This window comes from Spodoptera frugiperda, chromosome 11 (assembly GCF_023101765.2).
Source record: "Spodoptera frugiperda isolate SF20-4 chromosome 11, AGI-APGP_CSIRO_Sfru_2.0, whole genome shotgun sequence".
Classification (NCBI taxonomy): domain Eukaryota; kingdom Metazoa; phylum Arthropoda; class Insecta; order Lepidoptera; family Noctuidae; genus Spodoptera; species Spodoptera frugiperda.
In genome coordinates this window covers 6,962,323-6,989,611 of record NC_064222.1, presented here as the reverse complement: position 1 = coordinate 6,989,611, position 27,289 = coordinate 6,962,323, and the positions used below count along the sequence as shown (strand labels likewise).

The 27,289-nt window shown below is 36.5% G+C and overlaps 1 protein-coding gene across 1 annotated transcript in view; it reads right to left on the bottom strand.

The window, feature by feature from the left end:
- Positions 1-10,655: 10,655 nt before the first annotated feature.
- LOC118274911 (probable G-protein coupled receptor No9) overlaps positions 10,656-27,289 on the bottom strand; it is a 36,897-nt gene continuing 20,263 nt past the window's right edge. The window contains exon 2 of the mRNA XM_035592680.2: positions 10,656-12,164. Within this exon, the coding sequence (XP_035448573.1) occupies positions 10,889-12,164 (1,276 nt within the window). The 3' untranslated portion in view covers positions 10,656-10,888. The remainder of the gene's footprint in view (positions 12,165-27,289) is intronic.

Genomic DNA, 27,289 nt, shown 5'->3' with positions numbered 1-27,289 from the left:
GCAAGGAGGTTAGCCGCCTCCCCGGAGATCGTGCGGTACCCACGGATCATCCGAATGGCCATGACCCTCTGGGATGAAACCAGCGCGCGAGCTGGTCGTCGCCTTAAATTTGGTGCCCACACCGGGGCCCCATAGAGGGCCATGGACCGCACAATCCCCGCGTACAACCTCCGGCAGGAGGCGTTTGGTCCCCCGAGGTTGGGTAGGAGCCGCTTTAGAGCAGCCCCCGTTCGTTCCAACTTGGGAGCCAAACGTCGGAAATGTTCCTCGAATTTCCACCGACTGTCGAGGACGAGTCCCAGGTACTTCATCGTCACCTCGACGCCGATGGAAACCCCTCCTGCCATGATCTGGAACCCACCCGGAGGTGGCGCATTCCCGCGGCCATAAAAACACATGGCCTCGGACTTATGAAGTGCCACCTCGAGTCCCAGCTGCCGGATCCTTGCAACGACTATCGCAACCGCTCTCGTCATCAAGTCGGCCGCCACCTGGTGCGACCTCCCGTGTGCTAGTACTAGCGTATCGTCAGCGTAGCAAACCACGCTGACGCCGCTCGGGAGGTCGGTGCGCAGCACCCAGTCGTAGCCTATGTTCCACAGGAGCGGTCCCAGGACCGATCCCTGTGGAACACCGCGCGACATCTCTCGCCGGTTCCACTCACCTCGGTGACCGGGGTAGATGACGGATCTGTCCGTCAGATAAGCCTCGACTATACGACGGAGATAGGTAGGCACCCGATGATACCGTAGTGCCTCCAAAATGCAGCTCCAGGGCAGAGAGTTGAAGGCGTTGGCGATGTCCAAAGACACCGCCACGACGACCTTACCCCTGGACACTGCAGACCCCGTCGTAAGGTCCCTCACGCGCATGATGGCGTCCACCGTGGAGCGCCCTCTGCGGAAGCCGAACTGGCCGTCCGCGAGGTCCGGCCCTGTTCCCGTCAGGTGCGCGACGAGGCGGTTTGAAATTATTCTTTCAAACAGTTTTCCCACCTCGTCGAGTAGCACGATGGGCCGGTACGCGGACGGAGAGTCCGCAGGGCGCCCCGGCTTCTTCACAAGGACCAGTTTACCCGCCTTCCATGATAGCGGGAACTGGCCCCTCTCCAAACATGCGCTGAAGAGACCAATTAGTCGAGGCCTGAGAGTCTCCGAAGCCAGGACCCACGCCTTGCCAGGCAATCCGTCGGGTCCCGGGGCGGTGTTCTTGGCGCCCATCCGGCGCACCGCCACTCTCAGCTCTGCCTCGGTCACTTCTGGTGCTGTGTCATCGTCGTCGTCGCTGTGGCCCGCATCGGGCACCGCAGGGAGCGGAGTCATGCACGGAGGGATGTAGTCCCTCTGTGATAAATAGTAGTACCTACTAACATTATTTAGTCTGTCGTCTGCCATTTGTCATCTACATGCTACTGACGGGTAATGTTCAGGATGTACTAGACGTATTGTCAACAGCAGAGATAGTGGTTTCAGATACATTTTCTTGGAAACTGTTAGGTTCAACAAACAATGTAGGTAACATCACGCAATTTCTCTGAAGGAATGTAAAGAATTAAAACACCTTTTACCCTTTTTTATTTTTAACTAAACTAATTAAAACTGACCGGAGTGATACCACAGCCTCACTGAAAATTATTGCACAGTTTGCGCGGTGGCTAGGTAACTGGCTGCCGTTCAACGTATCGTGGATTCGATTCCCGCACGGAACAACTCTTTGTCTGATCCACAGATTGTTGTTACGGGTCTGGGTGTCATGTGTATGTGAAATTGTGTGTTTGTAAACGCACCCACGACACAGGAAAAAATCATAATGTGGGGCAACGATTTAAAAAAAACCGACGTGACACAACGTTTGCGTTGTTTCATTGTGTGAGTAAGGTTACTGGAGGCCCAATTACACCTCTTCCCAATCCCCGATTCCCCAACAACCCTTAAATTCCTAACCCTCAAAAGGCCGGCAATGCACTTGTAACGCCTCTGGTGTTTCGAGTGTCCATGGGCGGCAGTGATTGCTTTCCATCAGGTGATCCGTTTGCTCGTTTACCGGCTTATACTATAAAAAAAAAGCATGAATTCACATCGTGGTAAGAATATTTGGTCTGTCATGTGTTATAAACACTGACGTGTAACATTCAGGATGTACCAGACATAGTGTCAACAGCAGAGATAGTGGACACTTCTTAGAAACTAATTTATGTGTTTTCTATATCTATTACATATAATAAAATCGTAGAAAAGTGCTGTCTGTACATTGAAAATAAAAATAAAAAAAATAGCAGGGGTTATTGTTATGTCGATGTCGAACCCAAAAATGTAATTAACTTTTTTTTTGTCTGTTTGTCTGTTTGTCTGTTCGTCTGTGCGCGCTAATCTCAGAAACGGCTGATCCGAGTTGGATGCGGTTTTCACGAATATATTGTGGGATGCTTAAATTTACATTTAGTGTTTGTTTCATGTCAATCGGTTCATAAATAAAAAAGTTATGTCAAATTAAAGAATCACGTCGAACATTCTATGCTTATACCATTAATCTCCGCAACTATTTGACGGATTTGGTTGAAATTTGGTACAGATATAGTTTAGAACCTTAGAAAGGACATAGATATATTTTTATTTCAAAAATCAAAAAATAAAAATAAGAAATAAATTATTTATAAATAATTCTATGTCGATCGTTACACGACTTCGGTTCATGTTATTGTTTTAATTTATCGAAAAAAGTAAATAAATAGTAAAAAGGTATGAAAAAAATAATATCAATATAATAAAACATTTAGTACAAAGAAAATGCTCTAACGGAGTATAGATAAATTCTATGTCGATCGTTACACGACTTCGGTTCATGTTATTGTTTTAATTCATCGAAAAAAAGTAAATAAATAGTAAAAAGGTATGAAAAAAATAATATCAATATAATTAAACTTTTAGTACAAAGAAAATGCCCGAACGGAGTATAAATAAATAATCCAAGTTGTCTTTATCCTCGATAGATGGCGTGGGGATCGAAATAGATCGCGCTATGGTTTCGTTACATTCATTTGGTTGGGTATCGGCCGAGCGCTTCGGTACTATCGTAGAAAAAGTGTATTATCAGTCGTATGATTATTTGTCTGTAGTGGTCCTGCTGTTTCGTATATTCTAAATTGGTTTCGTTGTATTTGTCAATTAATAAGTTTATTTGTTGGGTTTTCCTGGTTTTTTGGTTAAACTATTTAACGTAGGTTTAGTTTGATATCGATTATTAGTAGTTACTGTAGTTAGTTTTTTTAATAAAATTGTAAGTCTAATTTTTTTTTTAATTAGATTAGATTTAAGTTGTTTCTTTTAAATTATTTAGTTTAAGCTTGGTTATTATAGCATAGAGGATAGTTTGTAATATAGTTTCTTTTTTAATTGTTATAAATTCGTAATTCGTAGCTTTCTTTAGTTTTAAGTTAGTTTAAGTCCGTTTTTAAACTATTTTTTCAATGCCCTAAGTGAGTATACATCTATTAAATTCAAACGCAGAGCTCATTATGTTGATTTTTGAAGAGTTCCCTGGAATATCTTCCACATCTCATTTTTGAAGAGATCCCGCGAGATCGGGAACTATGTGGTTAAAACCAAAAATTTGCCGGAAGTCACTATTCCACGCGAACGAAGTCGCGGGCAAAAGCTAGTTTTTAATAAAATCTTATGTAAATGTTTTATTTAACAGTAACATCAGACCACCTATTACTGAGAATTTTGTATTTTCAATAGTAAATGTAATAAGGTATTGGTTTGGGAAATCCTACCTGGTACTCTGTGCTTATTAGTTGCAAACAATAGATTAAATATAACCAGCTTCTGCCAGCAACTTCGAACGCTTAAATAGGTGATTCTCTATTTACCCGTTCCCGTGAGAATTTAGGAGAATTCTCTCTTAGTGCTCTCCTATACTCTCCAAGGAACATACATTCCAAATTTCAGCTTTCTAAGTCCAGTAGTTTCGCCTGTGCGTTATTTGTCAGACAGTCAGTCACTCAATTAGTTAAAATCAGTCAGACACACAGTATTGGAAAAGTTTTATATAGGTACATAATTATTATTATACAGATGACTCTTTCTCGTCTTTCTTAGTCGGAAGATTAAGCATTCATTACATTGAACACCTTTGACTCATTGGGAAATAAATGGAAAGGCATTGATACTGAAACCTTTTAATTTTTTTAAAATAGTCTAATTACGAGTCCGCCAGGAATTTATTTCGAAACTCCTTTGGCAGTTGCGCATAAAACCACGTGACCAACCAAGTAATTAATTCTACGTAAATTAAAAGTGTATAATAAATCATTTTATTACTATAAGCAACCTTGTCCTATCAATTATAATAACATTGTAAATAATTAATAGATACCTATATGTAAATAGCAAACAAATACAAATAATTAAATATGTTTACACAGAAGTTTTTTTTGCCTAAATCTATAAATATACTTATACTTAATAAGTTATAAAAACTTGGATAGTGTTACTTAATGGAAGAAACCTACGTTTTTTTTTAAACTAATGAAGATTAGAAAAGGATTAGTTTTTTGCATATAGTATATTTACCAATCGAAAGAATGGTAAGTAGTCATAATGAATCAGCTGTTTTTTATAGATACTTAGAAGAGGTTGTTTATTTTGTCTTCTTGGTACTTATATTTTTTTCTGTAGATACCGTACCTATTTAAACAAGAGCGAACTAAAGATTTCCTAATCCACTATTGTAGGCATATAGGTTGTAAATGGAACGCTCCCGAAAAATGCTACAATTATTTTTTGTTTTTATAATTTTTATCGTTTTGATTTTCGTGTCATTCATGCATCACCAGCCTTAAGTAGTTGATTGATTATTATTACATAAAACATACATTGAATTCCTTATTTTTTATTTTATTTGGTTATATTTATTTTCATATTATGTCCCTTTCACACCTGAATTATATGTATACGGTATTCGAAAAAGTACCTATCTAATGATAGCTACTTATCATTAGATACTTTACACTTCCCTGCCCTATGGTTGGCTGGTAGAGAATATCTTTCTTATTCATTTGTACATAAAGTGTTAAGTAAATAAATATTAATTATTATAATATATTGATGAATAAACCTCCTTTATAAACGTATATAAGTAAACAGTACCTAAGTACCATTTACTTATTTTTAATGTCATTTATTTTAGTACGAGGACACGAAAAACCGGTTTTGTTCAATACAAATACGAAATTGGACTTTATTATTTACTCGATAAATAATACTCGATCAAAAATCATAGGTCAAAGGGCCATAAATCTTGTTTTAAAATCAAAATGGACCTCAAATCTTGTTTAAATGTACTCAATCACACTAACATTATAAATAAAATAGTTGGTTTCTTTCGATGTTTGAATGTTTCTCCGTCAATGAAATTTGGTATACAGACAGGGTATGAGCTGACTTGGTTGATAGGATACTTTTTATCTCACAGGAACGTGGGTGAAATTGCTGGCAGAAGCTAGTATTTCTAAATATTATACGTATTTACGCTTTTAGTAAGATTTTCTCCAAAGATATCAAATGCCCAGTCATTACCACGACGATACTTCTACACACAGACAATGCTCATTGTTCTAAAGTTTGTAATCCAACCGTTTCTTAAGTTTACATAATACACGCGAATCGAAAGTGCCATAGTCTGTTCTAGCTGATAGCGCGAGCTAAATTGTGTCTTGACCTTATAAGAATAATGTATGTTATCTAATGACATGATTATGTTATACTTTTACTGCCAAAAAAGGGCACGGCACGATACAGTTTTAGTATTTTTTTTAATTACTTACTTTTATGATAGAAGTTTCCTAAGTCCACTCCAATGCAATGAATAAATGATTTATTGTTAAACATCAAGCTCAAATGATTGATAATCTTAATGACATTTTGCACATCCCAAGAATCGAACCAAGACCATCTGTACGACAAACTGTACCTACAGGTAAGTTTAATTGTGTAGCTGACACGTTATTAGGTACTATAGTAATCTCTTCACATGGGTAGTAGGTACCAGGAGATCAAACAATAGAAGAGTTATTAAACATTAACCATTTATTATGTAGGTACATAGATATCAAGACACGTGCGTTCTCATCTCACTCGTCACCTCTATTTAAGGGCAAAACCCAATCATTTTAAAATACATAAAATCCAACACTTAATTTTTTATACCATCAATAAAATTGCGGATATGCAGTAACAGACCACTACTGGTATATATGTCTCTTCAACATAAGATGGGTTTGTCATAATCTTCAAGCTTACCAAAACCACAATTTTAACTAATTACTTCTCCCACATTTGGCGAAGCATCAGCATTAGCCCTACCGGGCCCCAGGGCTGTGGTGGTTTGATGGCTCTTTGAAGCGAGCGCGGAACGCGATGCGCCGTACGCACGGGTCTGGTTCTGGTTGGGCGGCGCGCTACCCTTAGGCCTCTTGTCCACGTCACGGTTTTTCAACCGTACGGTGTGTTAGCCGTACAGTTTACCGCCGTGCACGTTTACACGCTTCCATAGTGATCCATACAACACTGACGACCGTGCCGCCGCACGGCGAATTAACCGTAGATTTTTACGGCGAAAAACCGTGTGTGTACAAGAGGCCTTACTCGCCGTCCGCAGACCCGGTATACGGCATACGGTGATCGGAGATCGTCGCGTGAGTATGTAGTCCCTTAGTCTTAAAAATCCCGAGAAGAGAAGAAGTTATAACCAGTGACAAAATGTAATTATTTTCTACCGTAACCATATGGCACTAGATTAACTCAGCAGTACAAATAAATTATGATATTTATTAGACAGAAAAAGTAGTAAAAACAAACATTTTATTTTTACCCATTTTTACCATCACATTCATGTAGGTACTAGGCGCCCATACAATAGAGGAGGTATTACACACAGGTACCAAGACACGTGTGACTGAACTACTGACACATGTTGGTAGCCTGATATTAAAAAACAAAAGTGCATCATAACAATGCACTCGAGTGTAACTGTTATAGGTTTTATTATGCTTAAGTATAAGGATTAAAATGAATGCTAGGTTAAAGTGGTTCTGAATGTCAGACAGGAGGTTTGGTATCCATGCCAGAGGCAATATTTTTTAGTATTTTTCGGTCTCATCATTTTGTATCTCCTCTAGGTATATGTGCATAAGATATTTGAGGATTTGCCATATTTTTTTTTCTTGATACCGGGGAAGCCTACTAAAGGCGCCTAGCTTTTTAGGGAGAACGATTAGGGAGTATGGGATTTTTACCTCACTAAAACACTCCGGTGACCACCTTCAGCATTGATAAGGGGCACTGAGTCCTCTAAATAGACCTGCTCCAGAACTCCCGTGGTGCAACGCCTGTTACGGCACATCTCAAGGGAGACGTGTGTCTCCCATAAACCTCGCTTTGCAAGTTACACCTTGACCACTGTGCTGCCATCATTATATTTTACCTAAACATGCCAAGGTTTGGTGAGTGTAGTTTAAAGATTAAGGTTCATCAAAAAGCGTTGCAACGTTTACTTTTATGATATGTAGTCCTCAGCCGCTCCTCCGACTCGATTTTTAAAATAGTAACGAATGGAGTTTCTTGTTCGTTCTTCTACATTCGAAGCTACACTTTAGAACGAGCACCTAGCTTCACTGACAGACTGACAGACAGACTGACAGATTATTGATTATTTATTTCTTTGTTGACGCTTCAAAAGTATTTAAGTATATGGTTTAATTGGAATCAATGATTTGACTTTGACTTTGACATCGGCGGGAAGAATAGGGATAGTGACAACTATAAGTAAATCTGTCCTCACCACATAGATACATAATTATGTCTGTATTAAAACTAACTCCATAGTCACATGCTTAGCAGTCACGCTCATAGCCACTGGACTAGAAAAAACCGCAAAACCAAATACTTTAGTCCATCAAGTGTCTTATGCGCCACCGTCTGTACATGAGACAGTACATTTGCCAAGGTCAACATACAACGGGTAATATCTCGAAAACCCACGTGTTTCCCCATGGTGCATGTGGATCTAATAAAACTAGATGTTATAAGTAATTAGGCTCTATACCTTAGTGCTTAAACTAACATGGCGTAGTGACTATGAGAGTCCTATGAGACTCCAGGAACAGGACATATGCAGCAAATAGCACTACAGTTATGATGACAATTTAAATAATAGTGATGGAAGGTCGCAGGGAACAGCTGGAGGCAGGTCTATCTGGAAGTCATTGGAGTCGTCTTGTGGCTGATATGATGGTGATGGAAGAGCCATGCTTCGGCACAAATGGTTCGGCCATCAAAGCAAGTAGAGTCTTGGCCACAAGCAATATCAAAGAAGCTTCAAATATTACCTTCCATCACTTTTTTCTGATTGGATTGATTGTTGGAAAAAAATAAAAAGCAGTTTAATTGATATAGTATATAGATGGATACATAGTATATAGACAGTATATACTTATAGCAAGTCTAGATATAACAATAGAATAAAGACACACCCACACTTGACACTAAATAAATAATAAATGATAAACAATATATTGAAAAGTCTTTGCCCGATACACCTCTGTTTAACCCCATCACCATATCAAGCGTGATGATCTGATGACGATGGAAGTTCCACGTAATGATATGCCACGTACACAGTAAGATCATCATCAAATCACGTTATCTGTAGTCTAGTGGGTACCTTATCAGATAGCGAAATCTTTTAATGCAATGTAAGCCGCACTCTGCAAATGTAGTACGGTAACATAGTTGTATGAAACTAGGTGTTACCTGCAGCTTCGCTCGAGCAAAGGAGAAAATGTTTTTCGGCAACGCACCTGTGTCTCCTCTGGTGTTGCGGGTGTCCATGGGCGGTGCTGATCGCTTACCATCAGGTGAAACGTATGCTCGTTTGCTACCTATTCCATAAAAATTGTAGCCTATATTACTCTCTGGACTACTTCTAGACACGATAATCAAAGTCAAAGTCAAATCATTTATTCCAATTAAACCATAATTAGGTACTTTTGAAATGTCAACAAATTAAGAAATAAGTAATAGTCTGTCTGTCTGTCCGTCAGTGAAGCTACCTAAATATAGCCTAATGGGCTACCAGGACTCCAGCTCGAAGCAGAAGTAGGAACGGGATGGTTTTACTCAGTAAGAGTCTGACACTCCCTCACGCCTCAGAAAGGTTTTTTAAAAAAAGGTATCTTTACTATCTCGAGACATAAAACTCATACTACTAAGACAGCTTGTTGTAAGTGTTGCATCGTGAAAGAATGACAAACAAACACGTCTTCGTATTCATTCTTATTAAGTAAGGATAATAATGGCTGTTTCTTAGGTAGTTGTCGTACTTTGAATGCAGAGTACAAAGTCTACTTGATATCCGATCTGTGATATTTATGGCAATAAGATGATTCCCTATTACATTATGTATCCTATCGCCATTTAGGGAGCAAGCACAATTCTTGACTACGTAAAATTTTCTGTACTGTATCAACATTTTTGCTACTTTTTTCTAGATTTACTAGCTTCGTGCACCTACCACTGGTTTGTTTCTGCATCATCCAAAGGTTTGGCTGTTGTAAGCCCACCTTGTGTTCACATTTATGTGCATGAAAAGCTAAGTAAATATGTAATTATTTTTTTGTAATACTGCTTTATCCAATACGGGATTTGAACCCGATTAACGAGGTAGTCAAATTACGGTAAAGTGTGATTCTTATTATTAATGATCTTTTTCTTTTTGAAATTTCGAGCCGGCCAATCAGAACGGACTTGAACGAACGCAATCTCGTTTAATATGAATCTTTTATGTTTAGATATTGCCAAAATATGTAGTTATTTTTCAAGAATGATTGTACTCTTATTTCAGTGGAAATAATAACATAACTGATAGCTCTGCTTACGTTTCAGGTAACAATGAGCGTGATGGCTACGCATAAAAGATGTATGTTGTATCAACACTGGTTGATGATTTATTCATTGGTTCAGCTGTAATGTTTCTATGCAATGCAGCATTATAATTGTATTGTGCATTCATTTATTTCTTTATCAGTCTTTTGTGGTTAGCATTCATATTTCATACTTAATAGAAATGACTTGGGAATCGAACCCCGAAAGTCAAGTTTAGCAGTAATGTTTCCAAACGTTATCATTGTCTAGAATTTTTCAGTTTTGTTATTTATCATTTTATACTTACTCCCTACATAGGTAATTGTATACAAAACCCTTTCTTTATGTTGCAGGCTGCTTGAAGGTACCAGGAACCAAGAAGTAGACAGGAGGTAGAATCACCAGCAGCAGCAGGAGCAGATGTTCTCTTATTAGTATTGTTATGTTACTTTGTGTGTGATGTGTCGTGATATTGTCTTACGTTCTATTGAATGTTGTATCAGTAAATATTTAATTGTTTTCATTTCAATGTTTGACTACTTATATTTAGCATTTGTGAAATGTTTTTATCCTCATTTAGGTTACTACAGTATATTTATAGAATGTGTAATTCAGTGAGTCACTGTCTCGTCTGCCTCATATTACTATTCCATTCGTGTGTAAAATTATAAACGCATTGTTGCGGTTTACCACCGCGGTGCAATCAGGGTCAATACAATCAAAACGACAATGTTAAATTCAATATTATTATTTTATTTTATTTTCTTATATTATATCAGGTAATAAAAATTGGCTCCGCTCAGCGGAAAGGTACGTGGACACAATAAATTAACTTAATACTAAATCAGTCTAACGGTCGCGCCGAGCGCGTTGCGGCTTAGCCTAGTATCACAGATGAGTAGAGCGGTGGGACGCGGAGCGAAGCGCACCCGCGACGCGAGCAGCGCGGGCGCGCGGAGTGCCGGTCACTCGTCCGACGCGGACGACAGCTGCGTGCTGCCGCCCGAGCTGAACGAGCCGCGGCACGCCTCCCCGCTGCTGCTGGTGCCCGACTCGGGCGCGCTGCTGCCCGGCGACAGGGTGCGCAGCAGCTCGAGAGCAGCCCGTGCGCGCTGCCCGTCCACCGCCGCCGCAGACGCGACTCCTGACGCTCTCTCCCAAGCACTTTTCTCTGGCAGAAGTAATCTGCGCGCTTCTCTTTGTACGCGCCGTGAGCGCAGCGCGAATAGGAACGGTGACAACGCCGACGCTAGTAATAACAGCGCCAGCGAAGGAGTGCGCGCGCAGTCCGCCAATCCTGGCATCACTGCCGACACCACGGCGGCCACAGCGTGCGGCACGTGCAGCATCACCAGGGCACCCGTCAGCAGCCCCACGCGGGCCGCCCGAGATTCTTCTCTATATCTAAACAGTGACGCGTTTGATATGCGACACCTGATTGATGTGATTCTGGACCCACTATGACTAGGCTGCGGCGTGCGCTGTTGCACGGCTAACAATGGAGCCGCTAGCGACGGTGCGGAGCTGACAGCTGGCAGCCCCTTCCTCAGATCCTCGTTAGACTTTCCTTCCTTACGGGAATTGCGTAGACTGGCAACCGACGGACATCGTACTGGTCGTTCAGGCGGTAATAGGAATGGCCCGAACTTCCTCTCACTTTCTACGGTTACGGAGCACTCAGGCCCGTCAATTTTGAGGGTTAGTCCCTCTCCCTCCTCAGCCAGATCGGGTAGGATCGTGGGAGGTTCGTGTAGTTGCAGCGCGCTGGCACCATGTGCTCGCGCACGAAGGCCAGACGAGCGCGCCGCGCGGTATATTCTCGCATACATGAAGCACACGATGGCGATGGGTGTAATTACTCCTAGTATTAAGTACACGATGTAATACGCCAGCTCGACTCCCTGCACAATGGGCTCGAGCGGGCACAAGTGGCGCACCACGGCGATGGCTGCGCGGATAGCAGCAGCACAGGCGGCTGCGAGCCAGGTGGCAGCACAGAGCGCGGCCGGCCGGCGCTGCAGCAGCCGCGTGTGGCAGCGCAGCGGGTCGGTGACGGCGTGGTGCTGGTCCAGTGCTATCAGCATGATGGACAGCAGTGAGGAGAGGCTGCATGCGGCCGCCGCCGCGTCTCCCGCCTCCACCCACGACTGGATGTCCTCCTGCGCAGAGTGCTCGCCAAACAGCGCGGGCGCCAGCAGTGAGGTCGTCAAAAGATTCGTCGCAAGCAGATTGATGACGAACCTGTAACAATAACAAAGACATACGTCAGCTACTGCAGTACAACGTCCACATAATGTACGCGGGGGTCATGTTTACGCGGCTCGTGTTTGAACAGTGTTGGCACACCAAGGTTTCGTTAGAAAGGCCATGTTTCGTACATTTTACAGATTCGATAGCACGGCAATTAATTTGACGATCGCGATCAAACGATAACATTGGGAACCGATTAGGTCGGTGGCAGTGTTTGTAAACATAGGTGTGCACGTCAATCGACATTGTTAACAAAAATAGTAACCCTCGGTATGGAATGTTCGTGAACGTGTAGTCGGCGACAAGGAAGCGGTCGAACAAAGCGATTTGGTGGAATGATATTGATTAACACGCAACAAGCACCGAGCCCCTGGGCTTACGTAATTCTCCATTAATCCTGGTGATTTGAACTGTCGCAACAATTAGATGTGTTGATAGATTATGTTGAACATTTTGAGAGTGCAAGAGGACTTTCGTAAACTGGCCACCGCAACGAATGCGCAACACGACCGACTTACAATGTTCACGAATTATTTGATAAGACCCCTTTAATTACTATTGTTAGTCCTAATAACTCGAGTGTCACAATTAATGGCTTCAAGTAATTTGCAGTTTCAAAATATATGCAGTATATCGGTATAGTATTAACAATTTAACGACTAAACTGTCCTCGAGTACATTTCGTTTTTGAATATTTCTTCGTGTAACATTTACATATCTAATTTGTATGAATTTTGTCTTGCATTAGTGAATAATTTGTTAACAAGGAAAAAATTGTTAGGAATATTTTATATCACGGATTTCATAGTTCTGTCTAGACGGCACACACAAGTTTAAGATTCACAAACAACTTGATTAATTGAATTAGTTAGTAAATCAGTAATAACATATGCACGAAAAGTTTCTAATTCAATAATGATCCGAGCTTGTATGTCTGCGAACATCCAATACATTAGTAGGTATTTACATGATTTACTATGTAAATTCATATTCGGCTATCGTTTATTTGCCCAATTTATTTGGCTGAAGAGAATAAACAAACCGTTTTAATATTGATAGAAAAATAAAATAGCAATCAGATGAATATCGAGACAGAAAAATATTGTTTAACTTTAGGGCTACCTATGAAACGCGTAAAAGAAATAAAAACTGAAGACGTTCTTTGTGAACTGAATGATATAAAAATAGACGATGAAGGAAATTTTGAAGGTGGAACATCAGTTCTGTATCACTCCATATTTCAACGATCTTCAAGGGAAGGTTGCATTAACAATAACAAACAAAAATATGGAAAGTTTGAGATCTAGTAAACTGTTAGTCGCATGAAAACATTCGGGAAGTTGAAGAAGCTATTTTGGAATCCACGTGTGAGTAATATCAATTGATTTGAAACAGAACCAGATTTATGAAACCTGTTATTGATGTATATCGAGAATTTTTCGTCAAAATTAATACGAAATTGGAAACACCCGTGTTTTAGTGTGGATTGTTCATAGTTATTCATTCCCGGAATAATTACAAGTCTGTTTACTATATCTAATATAGGTACGACAAACAAAATGGCTGATATCCTAGTATTAGCGGTAAAATTAATCGATTTAATATTGTATTCGGTATCACATTCATTATTATTCGATTTAGCATCATTAGTTTCTATACTATCAAACCAGTCGCGCTCTGATTCACCTGAGACTTGCTCTATAACATATTCATTCGTGTTTACAATAAAATACAAGTTTTGAAACGTATCACATTTAAAGAAGCAAAAAATCTTTGATCATGGATTTAGTCTTGCATCACCGTATAGAATAGAATACCTATCGTTGGTATTTCCAGATGTAGGTACCCATTTTTTGGACAACAGACAAAGTTTTCCATTCATAAAACGAAATATGGATATATGCTATGTAAATATCATTGTGCTATAAAAAGCTGGAATTTACAATTCATGTTTTTGTTACTAATGTATGTTTTCCTGGAACACGGAGTTTTTCTAAGCCTTTTTATCCACCAGCCCTATCCCAGTAACCTTGTATCACTCCATCTTTATTTATCGATCGTCCAGATTGTTCCTCCATCTACATAAATGTTAAACACTGCCCTTGCAGATTATATAAAGCATGACATTGTCTCCTCAGCGGCCTTCGAATGCAAGAAAATTGACATTTGAAAATCAAATCAATTTAAAAGATTCAATTATTCATGCAATTTTTCTCTTCGAGGCGGATACAAGATTGCAAATGCATACATCAATTAAGGTCTGATTGTATAACCAAGGATTAAAAGAGAGTCCAGGCTTAATGTGAAGTATAAACGCTTCTTCTAGAATACCTAAACAAAAGTATTGGTTTTGAAATCAAGGGCAATTTATCATCCGATGTTGACTGGTCTATGTTTAGACCAGTTGTTTGGAATAGGTGATTAATGATTCGAATAAAAGCAGGATTGATTTTGAACCTTTAAATCAAATTCTTGTGGATGTAGGATAAGGTGAAAACCACACAGATACAAAGTAAATTAAGGTGGTTCAACAAGTCATAAGCATTGCCATAGATTGTAATCTGATGGATGTTATGTGGGACGCGAAGGTGTTCTCAATGGCTTGTGGCCATAGCAGAGGTGAAACCGTTTTGCTATTTTGAACACAAAAGGCAACACTTTATTGTGTCGAGGCCAATTATTACGTATAGCAAGTACTTACTCAATGTAATGTTTTATTATTTGATGCTTACATATTAAAGATGTAAAGCCAAATTTAATTTAATGCTCAGGTGGAGAAAGAAATTATTCACGAACACTTTTCAAGGCCTAAGACTGTGTTTGAAAATTACAATCTTGATATTGATGATCCTAAACATAGTATGAGAGAAGCACTAAATATTATTGATGCAATGAACGTGTTAGATGATAAAAGAAAGTATGGAGAAGAAACCAGTTGTTAAGATGTTTTGGCAAAAAAACGATGGGCAAAACCGTCTAACGGTCGCATCAGAAGTAACAATTTAACGAACATACAGACCGGAAATTTGCTCTAAAGCTATGATATAAAAACCTTGAAGTCTTATGAATATTTAATAAGTCTCAATGTCGTTCTCCAGACTTCGGACCTTTGTATCCGGGGATGAGCAGAAACGTGTGAAATCTATGTCAAGTGAAGTTCATATTTATTTTCTTTAGTCCGACCGCGACCGCCAATAATTTTACGATGGTAATGAAATCATATTTTTCATCATTACATTTTCTATTAGTGACAGCTTCATCTACACATTATTTGTTTTTCCTTATCGTCTTGTTTTCTATGAAACTAGTTGTAGTATTTTATTCCGCTTACCTTGCATCGGCGACCTCTTCATTATTTACTTTTAAAACTATTTACTTTACTATGTGTTTTGTAAAAACATGTGTTTGAATATAAATAAGCGTTATTGCCGCATTTTTGTGAATGCTATGTTGTTTATTAGTAATCAAAGGCCGGTATATCAAAAATAAGTTTGCAAGGTCGGGGAAACCCCACACTAAGATACAATCTAAACCTGTTCAAGTTATTTTGCCCATTGCTTGCAGGCAACAATCGTTAAGTGTATACCAGGCTATATTTAGCTCGTGTATGTTTCCAAGAATGCGATTGCAAAACAAAATCTTGAACTAGTCATTTCGATTTGTGGAACTAAACCCATTCATTTGAATGTTTTTATGAACAAGAGGATTTTGATCAGTCAATTCACATGGATGATACATTTCTACAATTAGATTAAGTCATTAATCATTTCTATCATCAAGAAAATGACAAGTCAGGAAGCATAAACTATAAAGTCACCAGCGAAAATAAAAAGCTCGGTTAATCGTTCGCTATGAATGAAGGTCACTCGCAAACTTCAAATAGAGAGGTGACGTTTTTTTAAGCGCTTTCGAACGTCAAGCTATTTATTGCTGAATTACATAATGTCATTTGAGAAGGTGGTTATTCACTGGCTTTTTAAAAAGGATAATTGGGTTTAGGTACTGAACTATTAGAGCAGTGGACAGGGAAGTGGACAATGGTGTCTTGTTAACAGCATCCTCTAAGATTTTCTTAACACGAGCGTGCATGCGCGTCTGGCGTGCACGTTTGATTGTCAGGAGGATATGAAAAAATAGCCCACAGAGGGGTGCTTGTGGAAAAAAACTACGACCCAATCCAGTGCAAAATCCACCTGTAATATTCCACGGTGATTTTTTATTAATAGTCTTTTAGATAGTGTCCACTTTCTCGCGGCAACCGCGTCTTAAAATAACTTGGGTACCATAAATCATTTCGAGTGCCAATGTTTTATAAACAAATTATGAATTTCTAGGAGACTTTTTATTTTATAATGTTCGCAGAATTTACTGTATGACGTTAGACGATTAATATTTCGCCAAAGATATCACGTTTTATTGAAGGGATAAAAATATAAATACAGTTTCTTGCAATATCGCGCGAAACAGTTTATGTGCGTTTTAGTCACCGAATCTCGTAAACAGATGAACTAATTATGACGAATGAGACGTCAAACCTTGACGGATATCAGGAAGTAAGATATCATTCGGAAGTTTATTTGATTCTTGAGTTATTTTTTCTTGTAATGTTTGTATGATTTTTTGCGGCAATAAAATGTCATGATTGATTTTGATTTGACATTAAATTGGATATCTCAAACCGTGCCAAATAATAAGTGGTTTCAAAATGAATTCACAATTTGCGTTAATCGAGCGTTTTATCGAAGAAAGTAAGTGAATAATTTGACAAATTTTAAGTGCGAGTAATTCTTTTAAACGACTGTTTATAAAACAATAAAATATCTGTGCACATTACATTAACAAATTAATCTGTACATGTTTAAAATTATTGCTATTTTGTTTTACGTTCACATTTATTATTTGTAAACACGATTGGACGTGTGAAAACATTTCAATAATTTTATGAACAAATCCCATGACGTCAAACTTATGATTAAGTATTAGTTTTTATTTATAACAATTGTCATTTTAGAACAAAGATAATACAGATTCGGCAGTGGCCAGTATCATTTACAAAAGCATTTTATCAAAATGGCGGATCAACCCGTTATTCCGTGTAACAAAAAAGGTTTTTACATTTATTTGTTACATTTTTTATACAGGAAAGTCTTTGAATTATTATATTAACATATTAATTAATTAAATACTTCCTTAAATAGATACACTAAATACGGAAGGAGATAAAAGAATTAGTCTTGGCATTATTTTAAGAACATATACATTAAATGCCGCACTCAGAGACATTTAATGATCACTTAAACTATTCCTTAGTAGCGATTTTGTATCGAAAACAATTGCTAAAGACTGAGTTAAGTAACCATTAAATGACTAAGTAAGACAGTTAGTATTTCTTTACCTAGCTCAACATTTTCTAGTATTCTAAGTAGATAGTAAAACGTTAGCATTTTTTATGCTTCATGACGTCACCTTCGACTTTTACTATGAAATTTGCGAGTAAACACGAGATCAATGCACTGCCCGCTAAAAATAAATTATGCAGAGGAAGAGAGCGCATAAAAAATTTGGTCAGGTATATGGGTCGATTGTTTCAAACCAAAGAATATTTTTTTAGACAAGACTTTTGATGGAGGCCTATGTATAGCAGTGGACGTCTTGTTACTAATACAATGATGACAATAAAGTAGTATTTCAAGTATATTTATAGGGCTTAATAAACTTAAGACCTAGGAACTAGGAAGCCGATTTAGTAGGTTATAATAAACATACGCTTTGCAAACAATAGCTGTGTTGCAAACCAGTTAATTAATACTAGTGCTTGAAGATAAGATCATAGGTATAAAACTGTGGGATGTAAGGATTTTCCGTTTATACATATCCGTGTTAACAAACCTATTTGCATACATTTTCGATTGGTCCGATGGAATATAAAACGAAAAGTGCATTGTAAAATTGAGCACAAGCATATTATTTTCATATTTTTTAGATATAAACTCAAAACTATCAGATTTTTTGGAAGATTCAACGCTAACCTTAATTTTAATGGCAAATAATTCATCATGTACAAAATTAGGTCCAACTTAGTGAGATTTTTATAAAGAATAATTGTATTCTGGCCCAAATAAGTGTGGAAAGATTATCGTTCTCTTTCTTTAGAAGTTTTATGTTCGTCAATTTAAAAGATAAATAGCTAAAACATTAAAAACTGAAAGGTATTTTGGCATCCTTTAATCTATCTGTCTGTTAGTCCATTTTGTTGCTAATAGACATACAATTTACGAAATTAATTCCGTGCCAAGAAACACAACATTTTTCTTCACTAAACTCGCCTCTATTTAGTCAAAGGAAGCAATTGGTTGAATGATGTCAACGATATCTTTTATATGTGACGTGACGTTATTATTTTAAAAAAGTTAAGTCCCTGGCAACTGTCATAGTTCTATGGAACATATCTACGTAATAGATCCATCTTTGATTTCAGTTTGGCACTACCAATGCATAAATATAATTGATGGCATATTTAACCTTGTATGCCATTCATACAAAGCCGCAGTTCATAAAAAAATCGATAAATAATATGGAGCCCTACACACGTTTGCCGAAAGCTAAATGGCCAATTAGCCATTGGTTGGTGTCATGAAACGTAATTGCCAGCCGATTTGGCCGTAATATGCCATTATGAGCCAAATATCTGAGTAGCTATGGTCGGAATTATTACGCATTTTTTGGCAGCTACAGCTTTAGTGAGAGTGGAATGTTTCTTATATTTTCTATGATTTATTTATTGCCTACTTTCGTAGCATATTAAGTCTTTTATTAGTTTGCACAAAAAGTTTTACTCATATAATAAAAAAAGGAATTTCTTCAAGCCGCCATCTTTATTCTTCTTATCATTTTGACAGATGTCAAATAGAATGTCATTTCAAATATGGCTTGTTTTTGTTTTGTTTTTTTTTTAGATCAAGCTTGAAATGCTTACGTACAGTATAGTGATGCTTAATATTAAAACCTGTTTAGTCTGACGTCGCAAGTCCACGCTAGAAACTGCACTCTCTCTTGCAAGAACTGTGGGTTAATAAACTTAATGGTAACATAACGAATGTTTTAATCGTCTTAAGATATACATTACTAATGTTACTTAATTGGTTTCTAATACAGGAGTGATGTTATCTATATTTTAATCTGTCACAAGTTATTATGTCATGTTATTAAAACGATCCAGACTCGTTTTGGTTAAACGTTACATCGTAACAAAAATGCATTAAAAATCATTCCTGTCAAACTGTAATTTGGCGGCAAGTTATAATTTGAATATGGAATGACAGTGTGTTTCTTTTTTTATTAAGTTTGTTTCTTTTAATACTTAATGCCAATCATTTTTTTTTTTGTAATACTCTTTAACACATTGAACGCCGTGGTGGTCACCGGTGACCGACGTTAGCGGAGAATTTGCCTTCAACAGTTTTCTATTGGCAGTCAAAGACTTAAATATAGTTCAGGAACAGAACTAACCATTCTGAACACGTGCATTCATGACACATACAGTACAGAACCTAAATAATTGATTCTTATTTCATCACGTAATAAATATATTCATGAAATATAAGAATCCATTGCAGTCAATGAGCTTTGTTTGATATTAAACGAACGAGAATCGAATACAAATCATTTTATACGTGTTACATATCTTCTTGTCACTACGTGAGACCTTCAGTTGGTTGTACATTGAATTATTTAGTTTTTTTTTATTATCCAACTTCAACACAAAGCATTACGTGTCTTTAAAATTCACTTTCTATGAGCTTTACTATAAATAAGTGCGTTTGCGAGAATATCAGTATAAAAATATTTAAAAAAATGTGTTAAAAAAAACAACGTCGTTTCTATGATGTTAAAATTATTCTAATTCCCATCAACAGATGTTTATTTGATTTAATTATTCATTTAAACAGTTTTATTATAATTAGATTAAGTCTATTTCCAGGTTTATAGTGACAAAGTCAAGCATTGAATTAATAGAAAATGCTATAAGAGTTATTTTTAATCTTTTTATAGTGTTGCACGGATATACCTATTGACAAATTTCAATTAAGCAATCTAGCGCCACTGCTAATAATAATGCAATGCCGATGTTATCACTATTATTCAGTAGTTACTCAGAATCTGCACAAAAGCAATTGTGTCGGGGAATACCAAGTCCGCTTGTAAAACATTTCTGTATCTAATTAAACTTTGAGACTAAAAAAACGATAAAAAAATCAGTAACCAGGGTTACATTATGACCTACAAACTAGAAAGATGTGATGTAAAATAATTTATTATGTTTAGGTAATATTTACGCTAATTTTAGAAGCAATATAATATTTTAAATTCAAAATAAAAATAGCTATTAATCTTTTTATCATTTTGACAGTATTCTGACATTTAATAATCACAGATTAAAAATATCACATTCAAAATGTCAGTCTATTCGTTCGGAAACTGGCCAGTATCAATGTCGTTGTTATACATTCTAGTTTATAAAATTAAGAAGTAAAATAATAATAATAAAACTGATTGAGGAAATATTATTAATTTACAATACAGATCCTGTATAAGGCATTGTAAAAGGATTTTTTAATTAATATTCAAGTGAAAGGAACTTTGTTACAATATCTGATATGGTTTGGCGTTCCACCGAAACGGATCTTGGTACGAATTAAAACTAAATATTTATTTAGTTTCTTAATTCAACGACATTGTTGTTTTACTATAATTTTCTTGGAGTTTCGAAACCAGTTTTTAATTTAATCAGTTATGTATAAATTCGATTTTAGAAGCAAAATTTTAACACAAACATCTCTTTAGAACTATATTTTTATGCTATGAAGGCTACGGTAGAACTCAAAGTCGCTTTTAATCGTTTTATTATTTAATTTCGCGATATTCCGGCTGCGAACCGAAATGCCACTAACTGGTTCAGCCAATGCATTAACTGTCAGTACAAAATCCTTTGTTCGACGCAACAAGATTTCAAGATGGCTACCGTCCTGATAATTTATAGTTTCCATGAAAGAAAGATGTTAATAAATAGAATAAAATACAATATTTCCTATTTCCTAGGTACTAACAATATTGATTTGAAGCAATAAGCATAAAATATTGTTTAATGACAAGAGGATCACTCCACCTTAGCGTGTACCATAGACAATACATGCGAGCGGAAGCCGCCATTGTTATGCGCAGCCGTTTCAAGATGGCGAACGATGGAGGATAAAAAGAATCAAAATAGTTACTATTTTTGCCCCATTGTGTCCCATGTCATGGGTGTCGATTTTTAAAAGAGATTGCTCCCAAAGATATTTGGGTAAGCAACAGCCAAAAGACTTAGGAGGATAAAATGTAAATTGGAACGCTCAGTTTTGGAACATCTTTTGTTGTGAAATAATTCCGTTGTCAAAGGTTAGTGTCGAATTGTCGCTGGGGCTTCTCTGAAAAGCGTTGACAAACGATGCTAAAAATATTTTTCCCAGTATTTCTTTAGTTATTTTTTTACATTCAGAAATAAAACTAGACTAACTAACCTACAAATCCGAATGCTATCAAAGTGTTGTCTGCTATGAACATTGACCACACCGTAAATTATTTATTAAAGGAAGTGAGCTAACTAGATAATTCAAAGTCAATAATTTTATTAGCCATTTTACGACTGACATAAGAAGATACCGGCTCGACATTTATGACAGTATTACAGGGCCATCGCTGAGTGAATCTGAAACTCATTTGCTGAAGAAAAAAATCCTTTGTCTATTTATGAACTGCATTAACAAAGCTTTCTCTCCTAATAATTGTTATTGTTTTGTACCTATATGATGCATTCACCATTTCACCTTCACCTGGTAACATGAATACGGCTGTAGAAGCTGACCTAATTCTGAGGACATAGGGCTGAAGCTAGCTAGATAGACGAGAAGGAAATTTATGAACCCTGATATTGGATGGGACTTGTCAAGGTGGTCGGGTTGTTTTGACAGGTGATTGAAGAAGAGTCAAGATTGGGAGCTCTATTTTTTTAGGCTAGTATCTTATATTGTATTTTTATAGGACATGGTGAACTATTTTTCTAAATATAAACGTCTCAATGACACCCTTTTTGAGTGGGAAGTAGACTCGTGTAATTTTTTGTAAGGGTTTTTGGTGTAAAATGTCTTCTACCAGCCCTAAGCTCGAGTAGGTAATGTATACTCAAGTTTTTCCTTTTACACCGTGTTCGCACAGCTATTAAAGCAAAGTGAAATATTTTCTAAACAAAACAGTCGCTGTTTCAAACATTAACACTATTCAAATGATGTTTTGATATGTGATGGATTGTCAACATGTTGGCATTCTTTAGTACTGACTGAGTCTTAAAAATAATAAGTGGTAAGGAATTATTGAAAGATTCTTTTTATAAAATAGTCTGACCTTCAAAATAGGCCTTTAGCTCGTCTGTGTTTTTAAAGTAAATAGATTTTTAATTTAAATAATACGTCGCTGCTTGTAAATATGTGAAAAACCCGATTAAATATATCAAGGTCAATGTGGTTAGCAACAAGTCTACACACATTCGTGACCACATGCCTGTGGGCTGCTTATCCATTTGTAGAAAACCTTTTTGTAAAAAAAACTCGTCCAAAGCATTTGCAAAAACCGAACAAAGCGAGCTAAGCTACGAACCTCTTTGGAAAACTTTTAATGTCAAATGAATTTATTGGCGCGTAAATAAAACATTCTAGAATCTATGAACACTTGACGTTTAATACGCACTGACATTTAATTATACAGCCTCTTTAATTACGGTTGTAAAATGGAATACCTACCAATGAAATATAATTGTGAGATACTGGATTAAGTTATTAAGATTTAAGTTACAGGTACTATTTGAATAAACGAAAAAAACTACCTATTATTGACCCTAAAAGTTGCATGCTTCTGCAAAATCTAGGCACTGGCTTCTTAAATAGGTTAATTGCAGCTATCAAGGCAAAACCTAGATCTCTCTGATGCACAAGACCTCATTCCAGTCCACACGTGGAATAGAGGAACCGAGCTTAAATGACTTTTTTTCTTAACGTTATTCGAAGCGACGTTGCGTGAAAATGGTGGTTGGGTTTTTATTGTAATGGCGCTCGTTTTGTTTAAGAAAGATTTTGTTACTTATATAATCTAAAAGTACCTATTTACCAGTTTGTCACACTAACCATTTATGAGCTTGATTAGATTGAAAATTTGTCGTAAAAAATCCTGTATTACTTTAAACTGCGTTTCAATAACACAATTTTTGCAAAAAAAAACAAAATCTGCAAAAAAGCTGTCACTTGATGACAAGGTAATGGCAATAGCAATTGTGACTGTCAACGTTTAACCGACACGTGATCGGGCCCATTGTTTCGCGATCTCACGATCTTAAAAAAATGCTCCAAGTTAATTACTCAACTATTGTCCCTAAGAATTCATTATTGGAATAAAGATTTAGTGAGAATGATTCGGATGTCGGACAAACAATGGTGTTTGGTAATTCCACCGGGGATTCGTTATGCTATGCTTGTCAATGCTAATTGCGTGGCCACTAATTTCACGGCAAAATCCTGCTATTAAAGGATCATTAATCAAGTAAGAAGACATTGATAGAGCATTTGAGTTACATAAAATACTGTAAAAACTAGTAAAACTCTACTTATAGGAAGAATGAATGATCGATCCACGCCATGAAAGCCAAAAAAAAAAAATGAATTGTCTATGACAATGGCGGAAAAGGCGGGCTTTTTAAATTACGTTTCCGTTTCTCTGTTCTGTCAATAGACGCGGACACTAATAGTTTCTTTTAAGACAACGATTTATTTTCACTTCCTATTACGAACAATCGAAACGGTTTCTGTAAAAGGATTGATATTTCAATTACATTTATGGTAGTTATGTCAAATCAACCATGTTTTAGTCAAACTTTTAATAAAAATATTCTCCTTGTTAATTTATATTTTCTCTACACTTTAAGAAAGAGCGACATTGATGATTAAAATCAATTGTTTTACTGAACTTGATAATTAAAACCAATTGTTTAGCAGAAACTGTTTCATTCAAGAGTTTTAATTGCCCAGTGACTGGAAGAAAAAAAGATGACGTGACTATGATTAGACTATAAACAATAAACCGTGGCACCCGGATTTATTAATGACGTCAAGTTGCCTTTTCAAGCCATTTTAATACGTCAAACATAATTGCTGACATAAAAGTTAGTTGTATAACATTGAATGGGGCCCAACTGCTTTTTTAATCGTGGGAAAGTCTATTTTTAATTATAATTACTTCTTTTAAATTATGCCCAAACAAGATTGACAGTAGGTGAAAAATGTGACACTTCATTCTATAATCTATGGTCATTGTAAATGTCAGTTTTGAAGTTTAACGTCAACACTTGCGATGTTTACTAGAATTGCTAGACAAGAAGAAATATCTAGAAAGGTAGACTGAAAGCGAGATAGACATGAAAGTGAAGCAACAATTGTCTTCGACTGGTGCCAAATTATTCAGCCATGACTGAGTGTGACGAGAACATCTGACTAACACTATTATGCAGTCGAACTTGCTCACAGCAATTGACAGTTGCTGTCAAATTGAATTGTGTTCCATGCGAAATAATAATTGGAAACATAACTTTAATTTCGTTTTTAGGAAAGATAAGACATTTGAATGTCAAATTAAGAAGAGTCATCGACCTTTTTCTATAATCAAATTGAATGCCAAGTTAATCTTTTGAAACCTCTATTACCTATGCAAAGTAATTACTATGTACTATTATTATTTTACAAAATGAAACATGTACTATTTAGTTGCCCTTGTCTAATTACCGTTGAACAACAAATAGGAAACGATTTACACGGCTCCCTTCAAATTGCACAATTATATGGACTACAAAATTATTTAATTGCGTTTGCAATGTCAGCCAAAGGCTATATGAAAGCGAAACTAGCTAATGGTTGTAAGTTTAAAGGCCGTGCGTTAGTAGTGCAAAAGGAAATTGGTAAAGCGTGAGACGGACTTTGCAATCATTTTTGTAAAGTATTGAGAAATATGTGTGGATGGTTAACCATGGCTCTTTGTTATTATTATAAGATCTTTTATTTATAGAAATCCTATTAAGTTTGGCTCTAATTTAAAAGTAAAAATATGTCCTGAGGTTGTTAAACTCTGTCATCTAAACAGGTCTCTAATCGTTTCCAATACTTAATAGGGTCGAAAATGATGTACATATTTATGAATAATTTTCTCCATAACTTTACAAGTTCATATCTATTGTCTTAAGAAACTAAACATAGGTATGACGCCACGTTTTCTGCACAGCAACAGCAAAGAAAGTACATTTTAGTGGCAAACCTCAATATTATCGATGGTAGCGACTGGCTGAATAGCCGTCAAACGACCGTGTACCATGCAAACCCCGATATAGACCGAACTCCGTGATTGCACCGCCATCTTGCTTTCCACATTCAAATTTCGAATACCAAATACTTTCATCAATTTTATTGACTTGACGTTTATTTTGGGATTTTTACGACTACAAGACAAAGTTATTGCAAGTAAAAATACTTTATAGGCTCCGTATTATCAGGAGCTTGGTATAAAATTGTGTATCACACGCAAAATAGACTTTAAAACCTTCAATGTCGGTCAAGTTCATAACCTTTGTGTATAGTCTTAGAACAGACATTTGTTTAACATGTATTGTGTTAAAAATAATAATACTATTAGACAACATAGTATACTATTTCTGTAACTGAATACGGTATTGTTATAAATTTTATTAGAAAAACTTTCCACGGTTTCAATTGGAGACAGCTCGATGAACGTGCGAAAAATAATATTTTTAACAACAATGGCCGAGTTGACCATGAAATCACTAGCTAACAGCCTTGCAAGTTATTGTCAGTCAATATTAATTGCAGTAATCAGTTTAAATCGTTTCTTTGGAACAAAATTATGCAGATTATTTCTACGTTCATTAAGGTAACTGGCGTCTTGTAATGATTGATCATTGTTTGATACGTATGCAGACGGGAACTTTATGTGTCAGTCAGCAATCAGCATTGGATATTTGACGTCATTACTTATTTCTCAAATGATAACTGAGAACATACTCATACTTTATTCAAGACTTTATTAACGTAATCGTCTATTCAATTAATATCATTCCGCAATGCTCGTAATATCAATCTTTGAGGCTTTAGTTTCTATGAATGTTACATTAATATTGAACAAAGTAATTGCTCCAAGCCAACGGCTTGCCCACACCGTTTATAAAACAGAAGCAACGTCCAAAACTGTTGCCCACACGCAAATAAGTCAGTTGTTGTGAAGTTTAATTTCAACTTTAATACGAATTATATTGTGTTTAATTTACAATAGATATTATAATAAGCAAAAGCAACTACTTACCTACGTCAATATAATTTTAATTTACGCAATTAATTAAAACATTTTTTGACGTTTACGTTTGGCGCTCTTTTGATCTGTCAAATTATAATCCGTCATTGCAGTCATGCAAATCATTATTGTCTATTCTAAACTTAGTAAAAATTCAAAGAGGCAAGAAACATGAAGTAATTTTTTTATCGCGTTTGCACAAAGTAAATTCATATTGTTTGTAATAAATCAAACACGTTTTCAAAAGAAATATTTGGAGCTACATTAAAATAATGTGATTTATTAATGATGTTTCTTATTTAAGATTTAAAAGCAAGCGCTGGCCCAATTATTTTAATACCTTTTTACATGACCCAATTGAATGAAATACACCGACAGTTCAATGTCATTGAATAGTACTGCTTTGTTCAATAAAAATAATTAAAAGATTCAAATTCAATACACAATTATCGCATTGTTTTACACAAAAATTTATTTGTAAAACCTTGCCAATTTCCTCAAAAAGTTCACTCACAACATTTCATAGACAAAATGTTAATTAACATGAACCTTTTTATCGTGAAGCATAGATAATAAAACGTTGATCTTAATTGCTTTAATTACTGGCAGCATGCAAAATTAAAATAATTCCACAACACAAAGTATTCACCTTCACGCATTCTGAAAATGTGGCTCTAGGC